Genomic DNA, 21,858 nt, shown 5'->3' with positions numbered 1-21,858 from the left:
GATCGGAGCTGCGGCCCACGGAGACAGCGGGGCCAGGTGCGCCGAGCGGGAGCCGTTTGTCCCGGGGAGCACAGGACCCACCGATTCTTTTCTCCCCTCTCACCCGCCGTCTATTCCTTCCCGTTCCCCTTCCACTGGGACGTGAGGATTTCAGAATTGTCCTTCGGGGCACGTGTTTGTAAGAACAGTCAAGAGGGACAAGAGGCAGACGGTCCTGCTGGCCTCCAGAGCCCGGGCTCCTTGCCTGTCAAAGAGAGCATCTGTGCCGGCAAAGATTGGAAAGGCAGAAAAATTGTTTTGCGATGTCAGCGGGAAAAGAGGAGTGGGATTCTGTGAGAGAAAGAACTCTGCAGTCAGGAAGGTCAGTGAGGAAGGAGGGAGAGGAGCTTCTGCAGGCACCAGAGCGCTGATATTTCTGCTGCCTGTGAAGAAGACCATGGTGAGGGAGGCTCTCCTCCTACAGCTTATGAAAGTTTATGGTAAAGCAGAAATCCATCCCATGGAAGATCCAAAGCCACAGTAGGTGGATGTGTCCTTAAGGAAAAATTGGGCCCGTGGAAACTCCCACTGATGCAAGGTCATGGCAGGACTGTACCTCCATTGAGAGGAGCCCATTCTGGAGCCCAATTATGGATCTGATTTTCAGGCAGGATGTGTGGGTAAAATTGTCAGGGAAATCCATCAAGTCCCAAGAATCAGAAGGGACCACTTTGCATTCTGGACACCTTCTTAGTGGGAAGTTAAAGTACGACTGCCTCCAAAGTAGTGTCGGACTCTGTGAACAGTTTGTGTAGAAATAATTTAATCTGCATAATGGCTCCGACAAATGAGCTAAAATTTCAGAGTAGCATGCTATTGGCGGCTCCTCACATGAACGACCTGGTGATGTCCCTTGCCCTTCAGAAAAGAGCTCAGCAGCTTTGACAAGAGGAGAGAGGAAACAGACCTGCTATGGGCTGGGTGGGAATGTGTACCCTAGCTGATGCATTTTGGACACAACGCTAGCCACCCTTTATAGACAGGCCAGAGGATGCCTCGTTCCAGAGAAGGCACAGAACCCTTCGTGAAGGAGCAAGAGATAGTTTGGGAAGGGCCGTGCTGCCGTCGGTGCCGCAGGCAGACCGTGTCAGCGCGCACGGAGCCGTGGCCGGGCGGGGCTGTTCGCTGCCGCCAGGAGCGGAGCTGCCGCAGCCGCGCTGAGCAGAGGGGCCGAGCGCGCGCGGGGACTCGGAGCTGGAGCTGCCGGGGGCGGAGCGGCAGCGCCCCCTGCTGGCCGCGGGCGGCGCTGTGCCCCCGGCCCCGCCGGCCCCGCCCGCGGCGGTTCGTGCCCGGCCGCAGCCCCGGCTCCTCTGCCCGTGGCCCAGCGCGCAGTAATACACGGCCGCGTCCCCGCGCCGGGGCCGCCCGAGCCACAGCGCGCTCCAACGCCCGTCCTCCGACACCCACAGCTTTCCTGCGATGGCCGGAACATCCTTGGAGTTTCCAGTAGTGTATGTGAGGAATTCGGGGCTTTGGCCAGGGAGCTGACGGTAGAAATTGATGTATTCGCCGGTCCGTTTGCTGGGGTGTGAGCAGTTCATTGCGATGCCGGTGCCCTCGGTGGTCTCCAGGAATGGCTCCTGATGCACCTGGGCTCTGCCCGAAGCCACTGCCGGGGAAACACAAAATACAAACCTGAAATCCTACACTGCCCAGCTGCAAAGAACAAAGCTCGCAGAAACAGCCAGCAATCTGCAGAGACGGGCAGGAAAACAGTTCCTAGAGGGTTTCAAGATAAGCAGGAATAGAAGTGTCCAGAAATCGTTTGTGGAGTGATGAATGCGTGAAATAAAGAATGCTCAGGAGAGTCATCTGAGAACGGAAGGAGGTGGGAGAAAGCACGAAAAGACGGAAAAGTTGGAAGGGAGAAAGGGTAAGGAGCTGACTCCGTAATTAGTAAAAAAGCAATGTTTTGCAGGGATGAGCAGACAATAGAATAGAATCTGAAAATTTCAGAGGGAGAAAAAGATGGAGAAGTAGGAGGGACGAACGGGGGAAGAGCGCGTGGGGAGAGGTGTGTGAAGCCGCCAGTCAGGAGGGCAGCCTGGAGGGACGTGCGGGATGAGCCCAGCCCCGGGCGCGGCCCCTTGGCCGCCACCCCCGCGCACCGAGCAGCAGCGCGGCCAGCGCCGCCAGCCCCGCGCCCCGACACCGCCGCATGGCGCCGCTCCGCCGGCCGAGCAGCGCTGTGCCCTCAGCCCCGGCTCTCTGCTGCGGCCCTGCCGCCTCCTCTGCCACGCCAACAGCTCCGCCCCGGCCGGCCTCAGCCCCCGCCTCTCCCAGCAGCGGCACAGCGAGCGACACAAGGACGTTTGGCATGGCCGGGCACAGGAGACACCTCTGTCCCATCCCACACACCACACACGCTGCATCGCAATCGCATCCATCCACATGAGCCGGGCGGGAGCTTTGGAGTGGCAGGAAAGGGAGGGCTCGGGACACAGGGGCTGCATTTCAGCACCTCTTCCCTGCACACATTGTAGGGATCAGAGTTATTTTATACTCGTTATTTTGGATTCCTTTCAAATCTGTTTGTATCCAAAAATTCCTTCCTGGAATTCTTTGACCGATGACACAGGTAATGATAGTGGCTCTAACAGGAACATTCTCTTGCAGGTGTTCCACTGCTCCATGCTTTCGAAGGAGAAGTGGAGGTTGCAGAGGTTGTCACAGATTTTCCAGGTGAAAGGTTATCATTCTACGGGCTCCTTTGAGCGTTGTGTCTACTTAGGCTTCAGAGCAGAGAAAACATGGTCAGACATGTAGCAGGAGATGAGGATTCTTCTCAGCATTTGAGCTGAGACAAGAAACCTGCAACTATCCTTGCTGATCCCAGAAACACAGCACTGGCAGTCTCTCTCCTTTCCTTGGTATTCCGTGTACTATCTCATCATCTCTAACCCTTTGCCACTCACAAAGCTGAGCCTGAGCCAATCCACAGCCGCAGCCACTGGTTCCTAAAGGCTCATCATTGATGAGCTCTGAGCTGTCTCTTTCATTCCCATATCATCTACTGCCACATTGGTGTCATTGTGTGCTTTAATCATCACTTTTCCTTGTTCTTCCCTTGGAAAGGAAAAAGGACGTGATGTGAGCCTTAGAGAAGCAGCCACTCTCACCTTTCACACGCCCTTAGTGTGGCCATCTGCTGAACTTGCTCATTGCAATGGAGATGCTGAAAGGCTCCTGTCCCTGAGGGAAATGGGATGTCTCTAGAGCAATGTCAGGACAGAAATCTCTTGTGGAGCTCATTGTTTCAAGAGTCTCCCTCCAACACTTTCATCATTGCAATACCCTGGCATCTGCATTTCCGGATACCTGAGAGCTTACTAACGTGATGGATAAGGCACCAATGTGTATTCGCTGGAAGTTAGTTTTGACCGAGCTCCCTGATGTTTTGAAAAGCTTCTCTACTCCAACAGATTTAATGTTTTCTCTCCCAGATATTCTACTGTTTGAGGCAGATGCTGAACTCACATCCAAGGGTGTTTGGAAAAACCTGTGGATGAAGAAGAGAATGTAGAGTAATTGACTGCAGCCTCAGGTGGGATTCAAAGAACACCTTCCTTACACATGGCAGTGCGAGTGCAGAGGGAGCGAGGGCAGGGCGGGCCGTGTGTGGCGGCCGTGTCCCGCAGCAGGCAGGCTGGCAGCCGTGTGTCGGGGCCGTGGCGGGCTGTGCGGTGTCGCTGTGCCCCCGCGGGCTCGGGGCACACGAAGGAGCTGCGGAGCCGCCTGGGGCCCGGCGGGCGGAGCGGCAGCGCCCCCTGCTGGCCGCGGGCGGCGCTGTGCCCCCGGCCCCGCCCGGCCCCGCCCGCGGCGGTTCGTGCCCGGCCGCAGCCCCGGCTCCTCTGCCCGTGGCCCAGCGCGCAGTAATACACGGCCGCGTCCCCGCGCCGGGGCCGCCCGAGCCACAGCGCGCTCCAACGCCCGTCCTCCGACACCCACAGCTTTCCTGCGATGGCCGGAACATCCTTGGACCCTCTAGCAGCGAGTGCCAGGAATTCGGGGCTTTGGCCAGGGAGATGACGGTAGAAATGGGTGAAATCCACGGTCTGTTTTTTGGGATGTGAGCAGTTGATTGCGATGCCGGTGCCCTCGGTGGTCTCCAGGAATGGCTCCTGCTGCACCTGGGCTCTGCCTGAAGCCACTGCCGGGGACAGAAAAACGACAAAGCTGAAATCCTACGTGGCCCTACACCACTTAACAAAGCTGGCAGAAAGAGTTAGGAACGTGCAGAGACGGGGAGAAAAACAGTTCTTAAGGGATTTCAAGATATGCAGGAGCAGAAGTGTCCATGAATCTTTTCGGGAGAGATGAATGCGTGAAGTAGAGGACGCTCAGGATAGTCACTTGAGGATGGGAGGTGATGGGAGAAAGCACGAAAAACGGAAAACTTAGAAGAGATAAATGGTAAGAAGGTGATTTCGTAAGATGTAAAAAAAAATCAACGTTTTCAGAGATGAGCAGAGAATAGAATCCGGGGAATTCTGAGGGAGAATGAGATGGAGAAGAGAGAGGGATGAAGAGGAAAACCGTTCGCGGGAATAGGTGTGTGAAGCAGCCAGGCAGGAGGGCAGCCTGGAGGGACGTGCGGGATGAGCCCAGCCCCGGGCGCGGCCCCTTGGCCGCCACCCCCGCGCACCGAGCAGCAGCGCGGCCAGCGCCGCCAGCCCCGCGCCCCGACACCGCCGCATGGCGCCGCTCCGCCGGCCGAGCAGCGCTGTGCCCTCAGCCCCGGCTCTCTGCTGCGGCCCTGCCGCCTCCTCTGCCAATACTCCACTCCAGTTCTCTTCTTTTCTCTCCACCGCCCCCAGCTCCGCCCCAGGGCAGAGCCGTGCGCCGCCGCTGCTCGGCGAGTCCGGGCAGAGAAAGGAGGCGAGAGCGGTGGGAGTGGGGCGAGCGTCGGGTCTCTGCACGTCGGGAGCGGCGGGGCCGGGGTGCATGGCAAGGAGTCGGGCTGGTGTCACGGAGCTGAAGACTGTCAGTCTGTGTGTTTCTTTCACTCCCACAATCTGTTTCCTCACATTCCCCATTTGCTGTCATGTGGTCACTCCTGATTCGTCCTTCTGGACACTGGAAAGAAATCCCCTCACACAGGATGCAAGAGGTGGGCATGAAGCCTCATCCTTTTTCCGTGTCCACGAAACCAAGCTGATGCAGCACAGGGGAGAGCAGCTGTTCACTGGGCTGGAGAAACCTGTCCGTGTGTCCGTGTGTCCGTGTGTCCGTGTGTTTCTGTTAGTGTGTTTGTGTTTGTGTGCCCGTGATTGTGTGAGCACTCGCAGTCATGCTGAGTCATTGCCAACATTTCAAAAAGAATTATGTTAAAAGTCCAAACTTGGGTGATACCATCCTTGTTGGGGCCGTCAATTGGCACTAGTAGAGCATGATGTTCAGAGCAGCTGGAAAAAGAGGCCTCAAGAAGCTGGGGCTGTGTTTCAGTGCCCTTTCCCTGCACAAATCTACTGAAATCTGCTAAATCACTGTTCAACTGCACTCAGACTCCTTCTGAGTCTGGGAAAATGCTGCTCTGTGATGCTCAGGGCAGAGTACCAGAGAGCATCTCCAGTGTGATCAATGCATTTGACTTGTTCAGCAACACGACAGGACACACAGACACACACACACACAAATGATCCTGCACATCGGGGTGGATTCATGCACGAATTTCTGCTCCCACAAGGATTCCTGTGTTCCCTGCCTGAACACAAGCACACACAACTCAGAAACACAGGCAAGGACACGACCAGCCATGGATGCTGCTGATGAGACCCGGGACCAAGAGCAGCAGGGCTGGAGCCTTGAGGAGAAGGACAAGGAGTCAGCCAGCCAGTGGCATAGTTTGTATATCGCAGGCTGAACAGAGGGTAAGATGTCCAACGAGGCCCGAATACTTTCCTGAAGGCAGTTTTAACAGGGCAGGATTGAAACCAGCAGCCCAATGCTGACCCATCAGGAGGGAAAAGCCGGAGAGCAGGGTCAGCGGAGGAGGGAAGAAGGGAAGGAGTTGGTGTGAGTGTGTGGGAATAGATAAGTCTTACCATGTGCTTTATGTGTGCACATCTCTGTCAGGATGTTCTGTAGATGTGCGTGCCAAGACTTGGGTACAGGAGCAGGAATGGGAGTGAGTGTGAGTGTTTGCACATCTGTGGGGACGTGCCAGAAGGAGAAGTGTCAGTGCTTGGGTCTGCTTTAGAAATATGTTTGCACACACCTCTTCATAAATGCAGTGCTATGAGTTACTCTTTGGATGTGTGCAAGCTCCAGAGTGTGTTTGTGATACTGTGAACACGTGTATGTGCAGTAAGAGTTCTTTAATTACTTGTTCTGCTCTGGAGGCTGATTTATTTCAGAAAGGCTTCAGGGAGCCTCACCGATGTGATGGGACTGCAGAAAAGTGATGGCAGTTAAAATGATGGCAAATAGGCACTGACTGTGCCAGCCTTTTCCTTGTCATTTCAGCAGGTTCCCTTCCTCACCAAGCAACGAGCCAACATCTGAGCCTTTCTTTGCCAGCCAACACGCTCAGAAATACAATCCCTAACTTTTTTCACGGCTGCAGAAATGTTCCTGTCCATCAGAATTATTTTTTACACATTATAGGGTAGCATCTTTGAGCACAGACGGGTCTCTCGTGGAAGGCCAGGCCCGTGGTGGCTCCCGGCCAGGGTATCGCCAGTTCCACGCTCGGCTCGGTGCCGGTCCCGCCCAGCGGCGTTAGCGGGGAGCGGAGCGGCCCCTGCCGGCCCCGCCCGGCCCCGCCCGCGGCGGTTCGTGCCCGGCCGCAGCCCCGGCTCCTCTGCCCGTGGCCCAGCGCGCAGTAATACACGGCCGCGTCCCCGCGCCGGGGCCGCCCGAGCCACAGCGCGCTCCAACGCCCGTCCTCCGACATCCACAGCTTTCCTGCGATGGCCGGAACTTCCTTGGACCTTCTAGCAGTGGATGCAAGGAATTCCAAGTTTTGTCCCGGGACATGACGGTAGAAATGGGTGAAATCCATGGTCTGTTTTTTGGGATGTGAGCAGTTGATTCTGATGCTGGTGCCCTCGGTGGTCTCCAGGAATGGCTCCTGCTGCACCTGGGCTCTGCCTGAAGCCACTGCCGGGGACAGAAAAATGAAAAACCTGAAATTCTACATTGCCCTACACCACTTAGCAAAGCTGGCAGAAAGAGTTAGGAACGTGCAGAGACGGGGAGGAAAACAGTTCTTAAGGAATTTCAAGATAGGCAGGAGCAGAAGTGTCCATGAATCGTTTGGAGAGAGATGAATGCGTGAAGTAGAGGACGCTCAGGAGAGTCACTTGAGAACTGGAGGAGGTGGGAGAAAGCAGGAAAAGAGAGAAAACTTAGAAGAGATAAATGGTAAGAAGGTGAATTCGTAACTTATGAAAAAGCAATTTTTTGCAGGGATGAGCAGACAATAGAATGCGGGCATTTCTGAGGGAGAAGGAGATGGAGAAGAGGGAGGAATGAACGGGAGAAGAGCGGGATGGGAGGGGTGTGTGAAGAAGCCAGTCAGGAGGGCAGCCTGGAGGGACGTGCGGGATGAGCCCAGCCCCGGGCGCGGCCCCTTGGCCGCCACCCCCGCGCACCGAGCAGCAGCGCGGCCAGCGCCGCCAGCCCCGCGCCCCGACACCGCCGCATGGCGCCGCTCCGCCGGCCGAGCAGCGCTGTGCCCTCAGCCCCGGCTCTCTGCTGCGGCCCTGCCGCCTCCTCTGCCACGCCAACAGCTCCGCCCCGGCCGGCCTCAGCCCCCGCCTCTCCCAGCAGCGGCACAGCGAGCGACACAAGGACGTTTGGCATGGCCGGGCACAGGGGACACCTCTGTCCCATCCCACACACCACACACACTGCTTCGCAAGCACATCCATCCACATGAGCCGGGCGGGAGCTTTGGAGGGGCAGGAAAGGGAGGGCTCGGGACACAGGGGCTGCATTTCAGCACCTCTTCCCTGCACACATTGTAGGGATCAGAGTTATTTTATACTCGTCATTTTGGATTCCTTTCAAATCTGTTTGTATCCAAAAATTCCTTCCTGGAATTCTGTGACCGATGATACAGGTAGTGATAGTGGCTCTAACAGGAACATTCTCATGCAGTTGTTCCACTGTTCCATGCTTTCGAAGGAGAAGTGGAGGTCGCAGAGGTTGTCACAGATTTTCCAGGTGAAAGGTTATCCTTCTACGGGCTTCTTTGAACATTGTGCCTTCTTAGGCTTCAGAGCAGAGAAAACATGGTCAGACATGTACCAGGAGATGAGGATTCTTCTCAGCATTTGAGCTGAGACAAGAAACCTGCAACTATCCTTGCTGATCCGAGAAACACAGCACTGGCAGTCTCTCTCCTTTCCTTGGTATTCCGTGTCCTATCTCATCATCTTTAACCCTTTGCCACTCACAAAGCAGAGCCTGAGCCAATCCACAGCCGCAGCCGCTGGTTCCTAAAGGCTCATCATTGATGAGCTCTGAGCTGTCTCTTTCATTCCCATATCATCTACTGCCACATTGGTGTCATTGTGTGCTTTAATCATCACTTTTCCTTGTTCTTCCCTTGGAAAGGAAAAAGGACGTGATGTGAGCATTAGAGAAGCAGCCACTCTCACCTTTCACACGCCCTTAGTGTGGCCATCTGCTGAACTTGCTCATTGCAATGAAGATGCTGAAAGGCTCCTGTCCCTAAGGGAAATGTGATGTCTCTAGAGCAATGTCAGGACAGAAATCTCTTGTGGAGCTCATTGTTTCAAGTGTCGCCCTCCAACACTTTCAGCATTGCAATACCCTGGCATCTGCATTTCCGGATACCTGAGAGCTTACTAACGTGATGGATAAGGCACCAATGTGTATTCGCTGGAAGTTAGTTGTGACCGAGCTCCCTGATGTTTTGAAAAGCTTCTCTACTCCAACAGATTTAATGTTTTCCCTCCCAGATGTTCTACTGTTTGAGGCAGATGCTGAACTCACATCCAAGGGTGTTTGGAGAAACCTGTGGATGAAGAAGAGAATGTAGAGTAATTGATTGCAGCCTCAGGTGGGATTCAAAGAACACCTTCCTTACACATGGCAGTGCGAGTGCAGAGGGAGCGAGGGCAGGGCGGGCCGTGTGTGGCGGCCGTGTCCCGCAGCAGGCAGGCTGGCAGCCGTGTGTCGGGGCCGTGGCGGGCTGTGCGGTGTCGCTGTGCCCCCGCGGGCTCGGGGCACACGAAGGAGCTGCGGAGCCGCCTGGGGCCCGGCGGGCGGAGCGGCAGCGCCCCCTGCTGGCCGCGGGCGGCGCTGTGCCCCCGGCCCCGCCCGGCCCCGCCCGCGGCGGTTCGTGCCCGGCCGCAGCCCCGGCTCCTCTGCCCGTGGCCCAGCGCGCAGTAATACACGGCCGCGTCCCCGCGCCGGGGCCGCCCGAGCCACAGCGCGCTCCAACGCCCGTCCTCCGACACCCACAGCTTTCCTGCGATGGCCGGAACATCCTTGGACCCTCTAGCAGCGAGTGCCAGGAATTCGGGGCTTTGGCCAGGGAGATGACGGTAGAAATGGATGTAATCTCCGCTCACTTTGCTGGGGTGTGAGCAGTTGACGTTGATGCTGGTGCCCTCGGTGGTCTCCAGGAATGGGTCCTGCTGCACCTGGGCTCTGCCTGAAGCCACTGCCGGGGACAGAAAAAAGACAAGCATGAAATCCTACATTGCTCTGCGGCAGAAAACAAAGCTCGCAGAAACTGTCAGGAACGTACAGAGACGGGGAGGAAAACTGTTCCCAGAGGATTTCAAGATAAGCAGGAACAGAAGTGTCCATGATTATTTTGGGGAGAGATGAATGCGTGAACGACAGGACGCTCAGAAGAGTCACTTGAGAATGAGAGGAGATGGGAGAAAGCACGAAAACCAGAAAACTTAGAAGAGATAAATGGTAAGAAGGTGATTTCGTAAATTATGAAAAGCAATGTTTTGCAGGGATGAGCAGACAATAGAATCCGGGGATTTCTGAGTGAGAACGACATGGAGAAGAGTGGGAGGAACGAACGGGGGAAGAGCGGGATGGGAGAGGTGTGTGAAGAAGGCAGGCAGGAGGGCAGCCTGGAGGGACGTGCGGGATGAGCCCAGCCCCGGGCGCGGCCCCTTGGCCGCCACCCCCGCGCACCGAGCAGCAGCGCGGCCAGCGCCGCCAGCCCCGCGCCCCGACACCGCCGCATGGCGCCGCTCCGCCGGCCGAGCAGCGCTGTGCCCTCAGCCCCGGCTCTCTGCTGCGGCCCTGCCGCCTCCTCTGCCACGCCAACAGCTCCGCCCCGGCCGGCCTCAGCCCCCGCCTCTCCCAGCAGCGGCACAGCGAGCGACACAAGGACGTTTGCCATGGCCGGGGACAGGAGACACCTGTGTCCCATCCCACACACCACACACACTGCTTCGCAAGCACATCCATCCACATGAGCCGGGCGGGAGCTTTTGAGGGGCAGGAAAGTGAGGGCTCGGACACAGGGGCTGCATTTCAGCGCCTCTTCCCTGCACACATCTGTAGCGAGCAGCTGCCGTCAGCACTCAGCTGCACTCGGGCTCCTGCTGAGCCTGGCAAGCTGCTGCTCTGTGCTGTGCAGGGCCAGAGCAGTGCTCCGTGTCCCTGCCATAGTCAGGGAATTCCCTCCCGATGAGGGACACACAGGGACAGACACAGGCTCGTGCAGAGCAGTGTGGAGCCATCCACAAATGTGTGCTTCACGTGTGTCCGTGCAAACGGGGCTGCTGCAAGAGCAGCCAGGGCAGGAAGACAGAACCAGCTCTGGGCTCTGCTGAGAACAAGTGGGGCCAAAGCAGCAGGGCTGGAGTGTGGAAGGAAAAGGTCCCAGGCATACATAGGGGATAGTTTTCTTTATTTCGACATTGATCAATGAAGAAATGTATCAAAATCTTCCAGAATATTTTCCCAAGGGAAGTGTCACAATAGACGTAGTGAAAACCATCAGACCATTGTACACACATGCGATGCAACTTCTGGTGAGCACTGTGGTGACATCTGAGTCCCTTCCCCAATCTCACACCTCCACAGACACATCCCCTCCCTCCCCTGGGTTGTTGCACAGCCCAGGAAGCTCCCTGCACCAGGGTGTCTTGCACAGCACACAGGTACAAGGCGCTGTCAGAGCCCTCCACTTCCTCCACCTTCAGCACACTGGATTCCCCCGTGGTGTTCAGGTGCGTGGTGATACGGCCGCTGTGCCTGGGGGCAGTCCCTGATTGATAGGAGAGCAGCTGGGGGGCTTGGCCTTTCCGCAGCTGGTACCAGAGCAAGGCATTAAAATATCTGGTCTGGTATTTGCAGATGGTGTGGAAGGTGTGTCCCTGCTTCACCGTGAATTGTCCATCTTCCTGGATGACCGTGATCTGCCCCGAGGTGCCTGAAAGAAAGGCAGTGTCAGAAGCTCCACAGCGAAAGGCTACAGTCAGGGAAAGCAAATTGCGTTCAAATCCCAGTTGGAGTAAGCTGTCTGTTTTACAGTGAAGACTTGAGATGTGAAGAGATGCAGGAGAGAGTGATTTTGTGCAGGGTTTCAGAGCTCTCAGCACAGCAAATTTCTTGCAATGGAAGTGTGTCCCTGTTCCTACTTTATTGCTCAGATAATCTGGGAACAGCCTGAATTTTCAGTGCCCAATCAGGCTGAGGAACCCCCCGAGGTTCTACAAAAGGATTCACTGTGCTACCTCATCCCTGTCAAGACTGAGGGCACTTCTATCTCTGAATACACAGAAAGTGGAGATTGGAAAGAGGGAGCCCTGGCTGCGCTGCCAGTCCAGAGAACACTGAAAGCCGTGGCAGAGCTGGGTGAGCCTGGAGGGAGAAAGGGACATTGTTAATGTAAAGAAGCGAAAACCAGTGAGGTGCCTAGAGCAGGTTTGAATTGACATGGAAAGAGAAGCAATATGGCACTGCAGAAACAGAGGAAATCTTCTGAGGTGACAGCAAAACAATCAGCAGAGAGAGGCAGAGGGACATATATTAATGGTGAGAGATGAGACGGAGAAGGGGTCTCATGTTTTACTTCTCTCCCTTCCCTTTTCCTTTAGAAATGGGAAAGATTCTTGAGCAAACGCTTGCAAAACCACAAAGAGGAGCCGACTTTTCTCAGCCTTTCCCCTCTAATCTCTGACGTTTCCCATCACGGTCCTGAACGGGCTATTGAGGATTTCCTGGGGAAGGAATAAGAAGAAGGCTGACTTGGGGAACAGACAAGACTTACCCAGGAGCTGTCCCAGGAAGACGGTGAGGATGAGATGTGCGAGGTGCATGGCGAGAGCAAGCTGCGTGTTTGCCGAGTGAGGAAGAGTCAGAAATGTCGTGGCAGCCCCGAGATAGCAGAGGTGCCGGAAACGCCTCTGTGCAGCGGGAGCAGCGGGAGCAGCAGCGGCAGCAGGCAGAGCAATGGCCTGTCCTTGGCGTGCCTGAACTGCTCGTGCTGCGTTTCTCGCTGCTCCAGCAGCAGCCCCCGTGGCTCCCTCAGGCAGCGGCACTGGGAGCATTCCGTGCCTCTGGGGCCTCAGCCATGGCAAGGGGCTGTTCCCGCTCAGCTCGCAGTGGAGTCCTCACCTCCGCAGCTGCAATGGCCAGCTCTGCTGCACACCCCGTGCTGGCCATTGGGGAGCTCAGGGGCTTCTTCCCTGCTGAGCTTTCTCACCTGTCTGGGGTCCTTGCAATTTCCTCTGTGAGCAGGAGACTCCTCTGTCTCTGGCCCTTCTCCCCTGCCTGCTATGAACATCTCTCTCCCAGCTCCCTGACTCCTAGCCTTTATTTAATATCAGCTTCAGGGTTGTCATATACAGGTCATTTGGGTTTTCTATAAAAGGGATTTGTCAAAAAAAAAAAAATTGTCTGAAATGATGTGAACAATGATGTAGGTAATGATAATGGGTGTAATAAGAACATTCTCATACAGACGTTGCACTACACTTTCGGAGAATTGGAGGTTTCTGACCTTGTCACAAGTTTTCCATGTGAAAGCTTATCCTTCTAGTGACTCCTTCGACGATTGTGCCTTCTTAGGTTTCAGAGCATATGAAAGATGGTAAGACGTATACCAGGAGATGCAGATTATTCTCAGCATTTGTCCTGAGACAAGAATCGTGCAACCATCCTTGCTGGTCCCAGAGACACAGCACTGGCAGACTCTCCTTTCCTTGGTATTCCATGTTCTCTCTCGTCATCTCTAACCCTTTGCCAATGACAAAGCTCCGCCTAAGCCAATTCACAGCCACAGCCGCTGGTTCCTAAAGGCTCATCAATTAGAGGCTGATGAGCTCTGAGCTGCCCCTTTCATTCCCTTATCACCCTTATCACTGCCACATTGGTGTCATTGTGTGCTTTGGTCATCGCTTTCCCTTTTCCTTGTTCTTCCCTTTTAAAGGAAAGTGGACGTGATGTGAGCCTTGGAGAAGCAGACGCTCTCGCCTTTCACATGCGCTTAGTGTGGCCTCTGCTGAACTTTGAAATGAGTTCTTGAAGATGCTGAAAGGGTCTTTCCCCCAGGGGAAATTTGGTCTCTAGAGCACGTGTCAGGACAGAAACCACTTGTGGAGTTCATTGTTTCAAGTGTCTGCTTCCAAAACTTTCTGCATTGCCAAACCCTGGAATCTGCATTTCAGGATGCCTGAGAACTTACTAACATGATGGACAAGGGACCAATGTGTGACTGAGCCCTCTGCTGTTTCGAAACACTTCTCTACTCCAACAGGATTAATATTTTCCCTCCCAGGTGTTCTACTGTTTGAGGCAGATGCTGAACTCACATCCAAGGGTGTTTGGAAACACCTGTGGATGAAGAAGAGAATGTAGAGTAATTGATTGCAGCCTCAGGTGGGACTCAAAGAACACCTTCCTTACACATGGCAGTGCGAGTGCAGAGGGAGCGAGGGCAGGGCGGGCCGTGTGTGGCGGCCGTGTCCCGCAGCAGGCAGGCTGGCAGGCGTGTGTCGGGGCCGTGGCGGGCTGTGCGGTGTCGCTGTGCCCCCGCGGGCTCGGGGCACACGAAGGAGCTGCGGAGCCGCCTGGGGCCCGGCGGGCGGAGCGGCAGCGCCCCCTGCTGGCCGCGGGCGGCGCTGTGCCCCCGGCCCCGCCCGGCCCCGCCCGCGGCGGTTCGTGCCCGGCCGCAGCCCCGGCTCCTCTGCCCGTGGCCCAGCGCGCAGTAATACACGGCCGCGTCCCCGCGCCGGGGCCGCCCGAGCCACAGCGCGCTCCATCGCCGATCTGCCGACACCGACAGCTTTCCTACAATGGCCGGCAGCTCTCTGACCCCTTTGTGAGCGCTCACGAGGAATTCGAATCCTCCGCTCGGGATCTGACGGTACCATTGGATCCAATCGTTGGTCTGTATTTGGGAATGTGAGCAGCTGATATTTATTCCAGTGCCCTCGGTGGTCTCCAGTGTCGGCTCCTGTTGTACTTGTGCTCTGGCCACGGCAACTGTACTGGAGAAAATACAACCAGTTTCTATGATCACCAAAATCCGTGCACGCAGAGATGGGAAAGGGCAACGGAGGACAGACCACAAGTAGCTGGGATGTGTTCTGAGGATAAAGAAAGGAGATAGTATTTCTCGGAGAGTGATTATTTGGAGGTAAGAATATGGGATATTTTGGGAAAGTGTCAGAATGCAGAAGGGAAGAGTGGAATGAGGGAAGAGGGTCTGAAATGAACGGCTGGGGAGATGACTGAATGAATCGATGAATGACTAAAGAAATGGAGTCGGACAAGAGGGGATGTGGGAGAGAACAGATTCATTGAGGAGGGGTCGGTTAAGGGCAGTGTGTGAAAGAGAAGCAAGGAGGGGCAGTTGTTCCAGAGACAAATGCAAAGCCCAGTGCTCATCCCAGGCAGACCCAGACACCCAGACTCAGCCACTGCCACCTCCACCGCCACCCCCGCGCACCGAGCAGCAGCGCGGCCAGCGCCGCCAGCCCCGCGCCCCGACACCGCCGCATGGCGCCGCTCCGCCGGCCGAGCAGCGCTGTGCCCTCAGCCCCGGCTCTCTGCTGCGGCCCTGCCGCCTCCTCTGCCAACGCCTCCACTCTTCTTTTATTCTCTCCACCTCCCCCAGCTCCGCCCCAGGGCAGACAGAGCCTTTATCCGGCTCTGCTCGGCGAGTCCGGGGAGGGCACCGAGGTGAGGCGAGCGTAACGGGAATGGAGCGAGCGTCGGGTCTCTGCAGGTCGAGAGCGGCGGGGCTGGGTGGATGGCAGAGGGTCGGGCTGGTGTCATGGAGCTCTAGACTGACAGTCCCCGTGTTTTTTTCACTCCCACAATCTGTCTCATTACATTCCCCCTTTGCTGTCATGTGGGCACTCCTGATTCGTCCTTTCCTGGAAAGAAATCCCCTCACACAGGATGCAGGAGGTGGGCATGAAGTTTCAGCATTTCTCCGAAATGTCTACGATATCAAGCTGATGCAGCACAGGGGAGAGCAGCTGTGCACAGGGCTGAGAGACCTGTCCGTGTGTCCATGTGTCCGTGTGTCCATATGTTTGTGTGTCTGTGCTTGTGGGAGCACTCGTAGCCATGCTGAGGCACTGCCAACGTTTCAAACAGAATTAAGCCAAAAATCTAAACTTGGGTGAAACCATCCTTGTTAGGGCCGGGAATTGGCAATAGCAGAATATGATGTTCAGAGCAGCCGGAAAAGGAGGGCTCAGGAATGCAGAACTGCATTTCAGCGCCTCTTCTCTGCACAAATCTCATGAAAGCTGCTAAATCACTGTTCAACTGCACTCAGGATCCTTCTGAGTCTGGGAAAATGCTGCTCTGGGATGCTCAGGGCAGAGCAGCAGAGAGCATCTCCAGTGTGATCAACGCCTTTCACTTGTTGAGTAACACAACAGGACACACACACACACACACACACACACACACACACAGACACAGACAACGCACACACACACGCCCCTGCACATCAGGCTGGATTCATGCACGAATTTCTGCTCCCACAAGGATTCCTGTGGTCCTTGCCTGAACACAAGCACACACGTACCAGGAAAACAGGCAAGGACACAACCAGCCGTGGATGCTGCTGAGGAAACCTGGGACCAAGAGCAGCAGGGCTGGAGCCTTGTGGGGAAGGACAAGGAGTCAGGCAATCCCATGGCATAGTTTGTGTACTCGCAGGCTGAACAGAGGGTAAGATGTCCAACGAGGCCCGAATACTTTCCTGAAGGCAGTTCTAACAGGGCAGGATTGAAACCAGCAGCCCAATGCTGACCTATCAGGAGGTAAAAACTAGTGAGTGTCAGCGTGAGATGAGGACGGAAGAAGGGAAGGAGTTGGTGTGAGTGTGTGGGAATAGATAAGTCTTACCATGTGCTTTATGTGTGCACATCTCTTGTCGGGAATGTTCCCGTAGATGTGCGTGCAAAGACTTGGGTGCAGGAGCAGGAATGGGAGTGAGTGTGAGTGTTTGAACATCTGTGGGGACGTGCCAGAAGGAGAAGTGTCAGTGCTTGGATCTGCTTTGGAAATGTGTTTGCACACATCTCTTCATAAAAGCAGGGCTATGAGTTACTATTACGGTGTGTTTGTAATACTGTGAACAGTGTATGTGCAGTGGGAGATGTTTAATTATTTCTTCTTCTACTCTGGGTGCTGATTTATTCCCAGAAAGCTTCAGGGAAGCTCAGCGGTGTGATGGAACTGAGGAGAAGCGACTCCAGTTAAAATGATGGCAAAAAGGCACTGACTGTGCCAGACTTTTCCCTGTCATTTGAGCAGGTCCCTTCCTCAGCGCGCAACGAGCCAACATCTCCTGAGCCTTTCTCTAGTTGACAATACACTCAGAAAGACCTACCCTGATTCCCTCGACCGTTAGTGAAATGCTCCTGTCCATCAGAATTGTTCTGTACACATTGCAGGGCAGCATCCCTATGCTCGGAGGGGTCTCTCGTGGAAGGCCAGGCCCGTGGTGGCTCCCGGCCGGGGTCCCGCGGGTTCCAGGCTCGGGTCGGTGCCGGTCCCGCCCAGCGGCGTCAGCCGGGAGCGGAGCGGCCCCTGCCGGCCCCGCCCGGCCCCGCCCGCGGCGGTTCGTGCCCGGCCGCAGCCCCGGCTCCTCTGCCCGTGGCCCAGCGCGCAGTAATACACGGCCGCGTCCCCGCGCCGGGGCCGCCCGAGCCACAGCGCGCTCCAACGCCGATCTGCCGACACCCACAGAGTCCCCTCTGGCTCCAGCACGGGTTTTGTGCCTCGGACAGCCCTTACTATCAGCTGCGGTGCTTGGTCTGGGAATTGGCGATACCACTGGGTAGAGTCGGCAGTAATTTCGGGGTGCAGGCAAGTGAGGTTCAGGCCGGTGCCCTCGGTGGTCTCTGCCCACCGGTTCTGCTGCACTCGGTCTGTGTCGGCAACCACAGCTGGGAAAGAAGGAACAAAGGACAAACATCGAAAGAATTGTGTGATTTTGAGGTTTCTTTTGCCAGACAGCGTCAGGAAGGGTGGCCACAGGCAGAGGCAGACTGGAAGGGAATGTGAGGAATTCGAAATTCTTGAATGCATTAGGTGAAAGTGAGGTCCAAACATGTACACATGGATGGAGAAATGGAAAGATTTATTAAAGAACAGAATGCTTTGTTCAGTGCAAAAATAAATGCTGTATGCATAGTGCAAAATACAGGTGCCTGGAAAAACAAGAATACGTGCAAGCGGGATTTACCGACACAAACCATGAAGACTTCTGGGGATGAGAGATGGCAGAGAGGCAGGGATAGAGAAAGAGCTGCGTACTAGAGGCAAGAATCAGCTCCAGTCTCCCCGGGAAATACCCGAGCCCCAGCCCCGGCCCCTTGCTGTCAAACCCCACGCACCGAGCAGCACCGCGCCCAGCGCCGCCAGCCCCGCGCCCCGGCACCGCCGCATGGCGCCGGCCGAGCCTCGCTGCCCCCTCAGCCCCGGCTCTCTGCTCCGCCAGCGCCGCTTCTCTCCTTCGCTCTGCCCTCCCCCGCCGCCAGCTCCGCCCCGGGGCTCAGCCCTGCGCCGGTGCCGCTCGGGCTCTCGCCGGCTCCTGGCTGGGTGCGGGGGGAGGAGAGCGGTGGGAGCGGGGCAGCGATCGCAGCTGCGGCCCACGGAGACAGCGGGGCCAGGTGCGCCGAGCGGGAGCCGTTTGTCCCGGGGAGCACAGGACCCACAGATTCTTTTCTCCCCTCTCCCACACCGTCTATTCCTTCCCGTTCCCCTTCCACTGGGACGTGGGGATTTCAGAATTGTCCTTCGGGGCACGTGTTTGTAAGAACAGACAAGGGACACAAGAGGCAGAGGGTCCTGCTGGCCTCCAGAGCCCGGGCTCCTTGCCTGTCAAAGAGAGCATCTGTGCCGGCAAAGATTGGAAAGGCACAAAAACGGTTGTGCGATATCAGCGGGGAGAGAGGAGTGGGATTCTGTGAGAGAAAGAACTCTGCAGTCAGGAAGATCAGTGAGGAAGGAGGGAGAGGAGCTTCTGCAGGCACCAGAGCGCTGATATTTCTGCTGCCTGTGAAGAAGACCATGGTGAGGGAGGCTGTCCTCCTACAGCTTATGAAAGTTTATGGTAAAGCAGAAATCCATCCCATGTAAGATCCAAAGCCACAGTAGGTGGATGTGTCCTTAAGGAAGATTTGAGCCCGTGGAAACTCCCACTGATGCAAGGTCCTGGCAGGACTGTACCTCCATTGAGAGGAGCCCATTCTGGAGCTCCATTCTGGATCTGATTTTCTGGCAGGATGTGTGGGTAAAATTGTCAGGGAAATCCATCAAGTCCCAAGAATCAGAAGGGACCACCTTGCATTCTGGACACCTTCTTAGTGGGAAGTTAAAGTACGACTGCCTCCAGTGTAGTGTCGGACTATGGGAACAGTTTGTTTAGAAATAATTTAATCTGCATAATGGATCCGACAAATGGGCTAAAATTTCAGTGTAGCATGGTATTGGCGGCTCCTCACATGAACGACCTGGTGATGTCCCTTGCCCTTCAGAAAAGAGCTCAGCAGCTTTGGCAAGAGGAGAGAGGAAACAGACCTGCTATGGGCTGGGTGGGAATGTGTACCCTAGCTGATGCATTTTGGACACAACGCTAGCCACCCTTTATAGACAGGCCAGAGGATGCCTCGTTGCAGAGAAGGCACAGAACCCTTCCTGAAGGAGGAAGAGATAGTTTGGGAAGGGCCGTGCTGCCGTCGGTGCCGCAGGCAGACCGTGTCAGCGCGCACGGAGCCGTGGCCGGGCGGGGCTGTTCGCTGCCGCCAGGAGCGGAGCTGCCGCAGCCGCGCTGAGCAGAGGGGCCGAGCGCGCGCGGGGACTCGGAGCTGGAGCTGCCGGGGGCGGAGCGGCAGCGCCCCCTGCTGGCCGCGGGCGGCGCTGTGCCCCCGGCCCCGCCCGGCCCCGCCCGCGGCGGTTCGTGCCCGGCCGCAGCCCCGGCTCCTCTGCCCGTGGCCCAGCGCGCAGTAATACACGGCCGCGTCCCCGCGCCGGGGCCGCCCGAGCCACAGCGCGCTCCAACGCCCGTCCTCCGACACCCACAGCTTTCCTGCGATGGCCGGAACATCCTTGGACCCTGTAGCAGCGAGTGCCAGGAATTCGGGGCTTTGTCCCGGGAGCTGACGGCAGAAATGGATGTATTCGCCGCTACGTTTGCTGGGGTGTGAGCAGTTGATTGCGATGCCGGTGCCCTCGGTGGTCTCCAGGAATGGCTCCTGCTGCACCTGGGCTCTGCCTGAAGCCACTGCCGGGGACAGAATAAGGAAAAACCTGAAATCCGACATTGCTCTTGTGCACAGAACAAGGCTCGAAGAAACAATCAGGAACGTAGAGAGACGGAAAACAGTTCCCAGAGGATTTCAAGACAGCAGGAACAGAAATGTCTAGGAATCGATTGTGGAGAGAGAAACGCGTGAACGAAAGGATGCTCAGGAGAGTCCCTTAAGAATGCGAGGAGATGGGAGAAAGCACGAAAACCAGAAAACTTAGAAGAGATAAACGATCAGAAGCTGATTTCTTAAGCTGTAAAAAAGCAATGTTTTGCAGGGATGAGCAGAGAATATTATCCGGGGATTTCTGAGTGAGAACGACATGGACAAGAGCGGGAGGAACGAACGGCAGAAGAGCGCGATGGGAGAGGTGTGTGAAGCAGCCAGGCAGGAGGGCAGCCTGGAGGGACGTGCGGGATGAGCCCAGCCCCGGGCGCGGCCCCTTGGCCGCCACCCCCGCGCACCGAGCAGCAGCGCGGCCAGCGCCGCCAGCCCCGCGCCCCGACACCGCCGCATGGCGCCGCTCCGCCGGCCGAGCAGCGCTGTGCCCTCAGCCCCGGCTCTCTGCTGCGGCCCTGCCGCCTCCTCTGCCACGTCTCCACTCCTCTTCTCTTCTTTTCTCTCCGCCGCCCCCAGCTCCGCCCCAGGGCAGAGCCGTGCGCCGCCGCTGCTCGGCGAGTCCGGGCAGAGAAAGGAGGCGAGAGCGGTGGGAGTGGGGCGAGCGTCGGGTCTCTGCACGTCGGGAGCGGCGGGGCCGGGGTGCATGGCAAGGAGTCGGGCTGGTGTCACGGAGCTCGGGACTGACAGTCTCTGTGTTTCTTTCACTCCCATAATCTGTTTCCTCACATCTCCCTTTTGCTGTCATATGGGCACTCCTGATTCTTGCTTCAGGGCACTGCAAAGAAATCCCTTCACACTGGATACAGGAGGTGGGCATGAAGCCTCATCCTATTTCCGTGTCCATGAAACCAAGCTGATGCAGCACAGGGGAGAGCAGCTGTGCACTGTGCTGGAGAGACCTGTCCATATGCCCAGGTGTCCATGTGTCCGTGTGTCCATGTGTTTGTGTGTCTGTGATTGTGTGAGCACTCACAGTCATGCTGAGGTACTGTAAACATTTCAAACAGAATTAGGCTAAGAAGTCCAAATTTGGGTGATACCATCCGAGTTGGGGCCGGCAATTGACACTAGCAGAACATGATGTTCAGAGCAGCTGGAAAAGGAGGGCTCAAGAAGCTGGGGCTGCATTTCAGTGCCCTTTCCCTGCACAAATCTACTGAAAGCTGCTAAATCACTGTTCAACTGCACTCAGACTCCTTCTGAGTCTGGGAAAATGCTGCTCTGTGATGCTCAGGGCAGAGCAGTGGAGAGCATCTCCAGTTTGATCAACACATTTCACTTTTTGAGTAACACAACAGGGCACTCACACACACACACACACACACACACACACACACACACACACACACACATACACGCTCCTGCACATCGGGGGGGATTCATGCACGAATTTCTGCTCCCAAAAGGATTCCTGTGGACCCTGCCTGAACACAAGCATATACAAACCAGGAACAGAGGCTAGGACACAACCAGCCATGGATGCTGCTGAGGAAACCTGGGACCAACAGCAGCCGGGGAAGGACAAGGAATCAGGCAATTCCATGGCATAGTTTATGTACTTGCAGGCTGAACAGAGGGTAAGATGTCCAACGAGGCCCGAATACTTTCCTGAAGGCAGTTTTAACAGGGCAGGATTGAAACCAGCAGCCCAATGCTGACCCATCAGGAGGCAAAAACCGGTGAGCATCAGGGTGAGCGGAGGAGGGAAGAAGGGAAGGAGTTGGTGTGAGTGTGCGGGAATAGATAAATCTTACCATGTGCTTTATGTGTGCACATCTCTGGTCAGAAACGTTTCTGTAGATGTGCGTACTAAGACTTGGGTACAGGAGCAGGAATGGGAGTGAGCGTGAGTGTTTGCACATCTGTGAGGACATACCAGAAGGAGAAGTGTCAGTGCTTTTGTCTGCTTTAGAAATGTGTTTGCACACATCTCTTCACAAATGCAGGGCTATGAGTAACTCTTTGGGTG

General features: G+C 56.1%; 1 protein-coding gene and 3 gene segments (V, D, J or C); all 4 read right to left on the bottom strand.

The window, feature by feature from the left end:
- Positions 1 to 6,402: 6,402 nt before the first annotated feature.
- LOC130263896 (T cell receptor alpha variable 4-like) lies at positions 6,403 to 7,686 on the bottom strand. The segment is given in 3 exon segments: positions 6,403 to 6,429; positions 6,821 to 7,140; positions 7,635 to 7,686. Coding segments are annotated over 3 exon segments (399 nt in total).
- Positions 7,687 to 8,974: 1,288 nt separating this feature from the next.
- Positions 8,975 to 10,222, bottom strand: LOC130263895 (T cell receptor alpha variable 26-2-like). The segment is given in 3 exon segments: positions 8,975 to 9,025; positions 9,357 to 9,676; positions 10,171 to 10,222. Coding segments are annotated over 3 exon segments (423 nt in total).
- A 517-nt stretch (positions 10,223 to 10,739) lies between these two features.
- Positions 10,740 to 12,833, bottom strand: LOC130263894 (uncharacterized). The gene is made up of 2 exons (XM_056511758.1): positions 12,260 to 12,833; positions 10,740 to 11,419 (listed from the first exon to the last, which is right to left on the bottom strand). The coding sequence occupies exons 1-2, from the start codon at positions 12,537 to 12,539 to the stop codon at positions 10,740 to 10,742; spliced, it is 960 nt and encodes a 319-aa protein (XP_056367733.1). The 5' UTR covers positions 12,540 to 12,833.
- A 1,283-nt stretch (positions 12,834 to 14,116) lies between these two features.
- On the bottom strand, positions 14,117 to 14,993 carry LOC130264133 (T cell receptor alpha variable 4-like; the record flags this gene model as incomplete). The annotated part of the segment is given in 2 exon segments: positions 14,117 to 14,475; positions 14,942 to 14,993. Coding segments are annotated over 2 exon segments (411 nt in total), but the record flags the coding sequence as incomplete, so codon positions are not given.
- Between the last annotated feature and the right edge of the window lie 6,865 nt (positions 14,994 to 21,858).

The sequence above is a fragment of the Oenanthe melanoleuca genome, chromosome 27, assembly GCF_029582105.1.
Source record: "Oenanthe melanoleuca isolate GR-GAL-2019-014 chromosome 27, OMel1.0, whole genome shotgun sequence".
Lineage (NCBI taxonomy): Eukaryota > Metazoa > Chordata > Aves > Passeriformes > Muscicapidae > Oenanthe > Oenanthe melanoleuca.
The sequence above is the reverse complement of the archived record's forward strand: the minus strand, read 5'-3'. Positions and strand labels throughout refer to the sequence as shown.

What these genes read in the sequence shown, in the direction of transcription:
- LOC130263894 (XM_056511758.1), bottom strand. Translation starts at nt 12,539, where the DNA reads ATGCTCCCAGTGCCGCTGCCTGAGGGAGCCACGGGGGCTGCTGCTGGA. An exon ending in CTTCCTGGGACAGCTCCTGG is followed by an intron (nt 11,420 to 12,259) that starts GTAAGTCTTGTC and finishes CCTTTCTTTCAG; the next exon opens with GCACCTCGGGGCAGATCACG.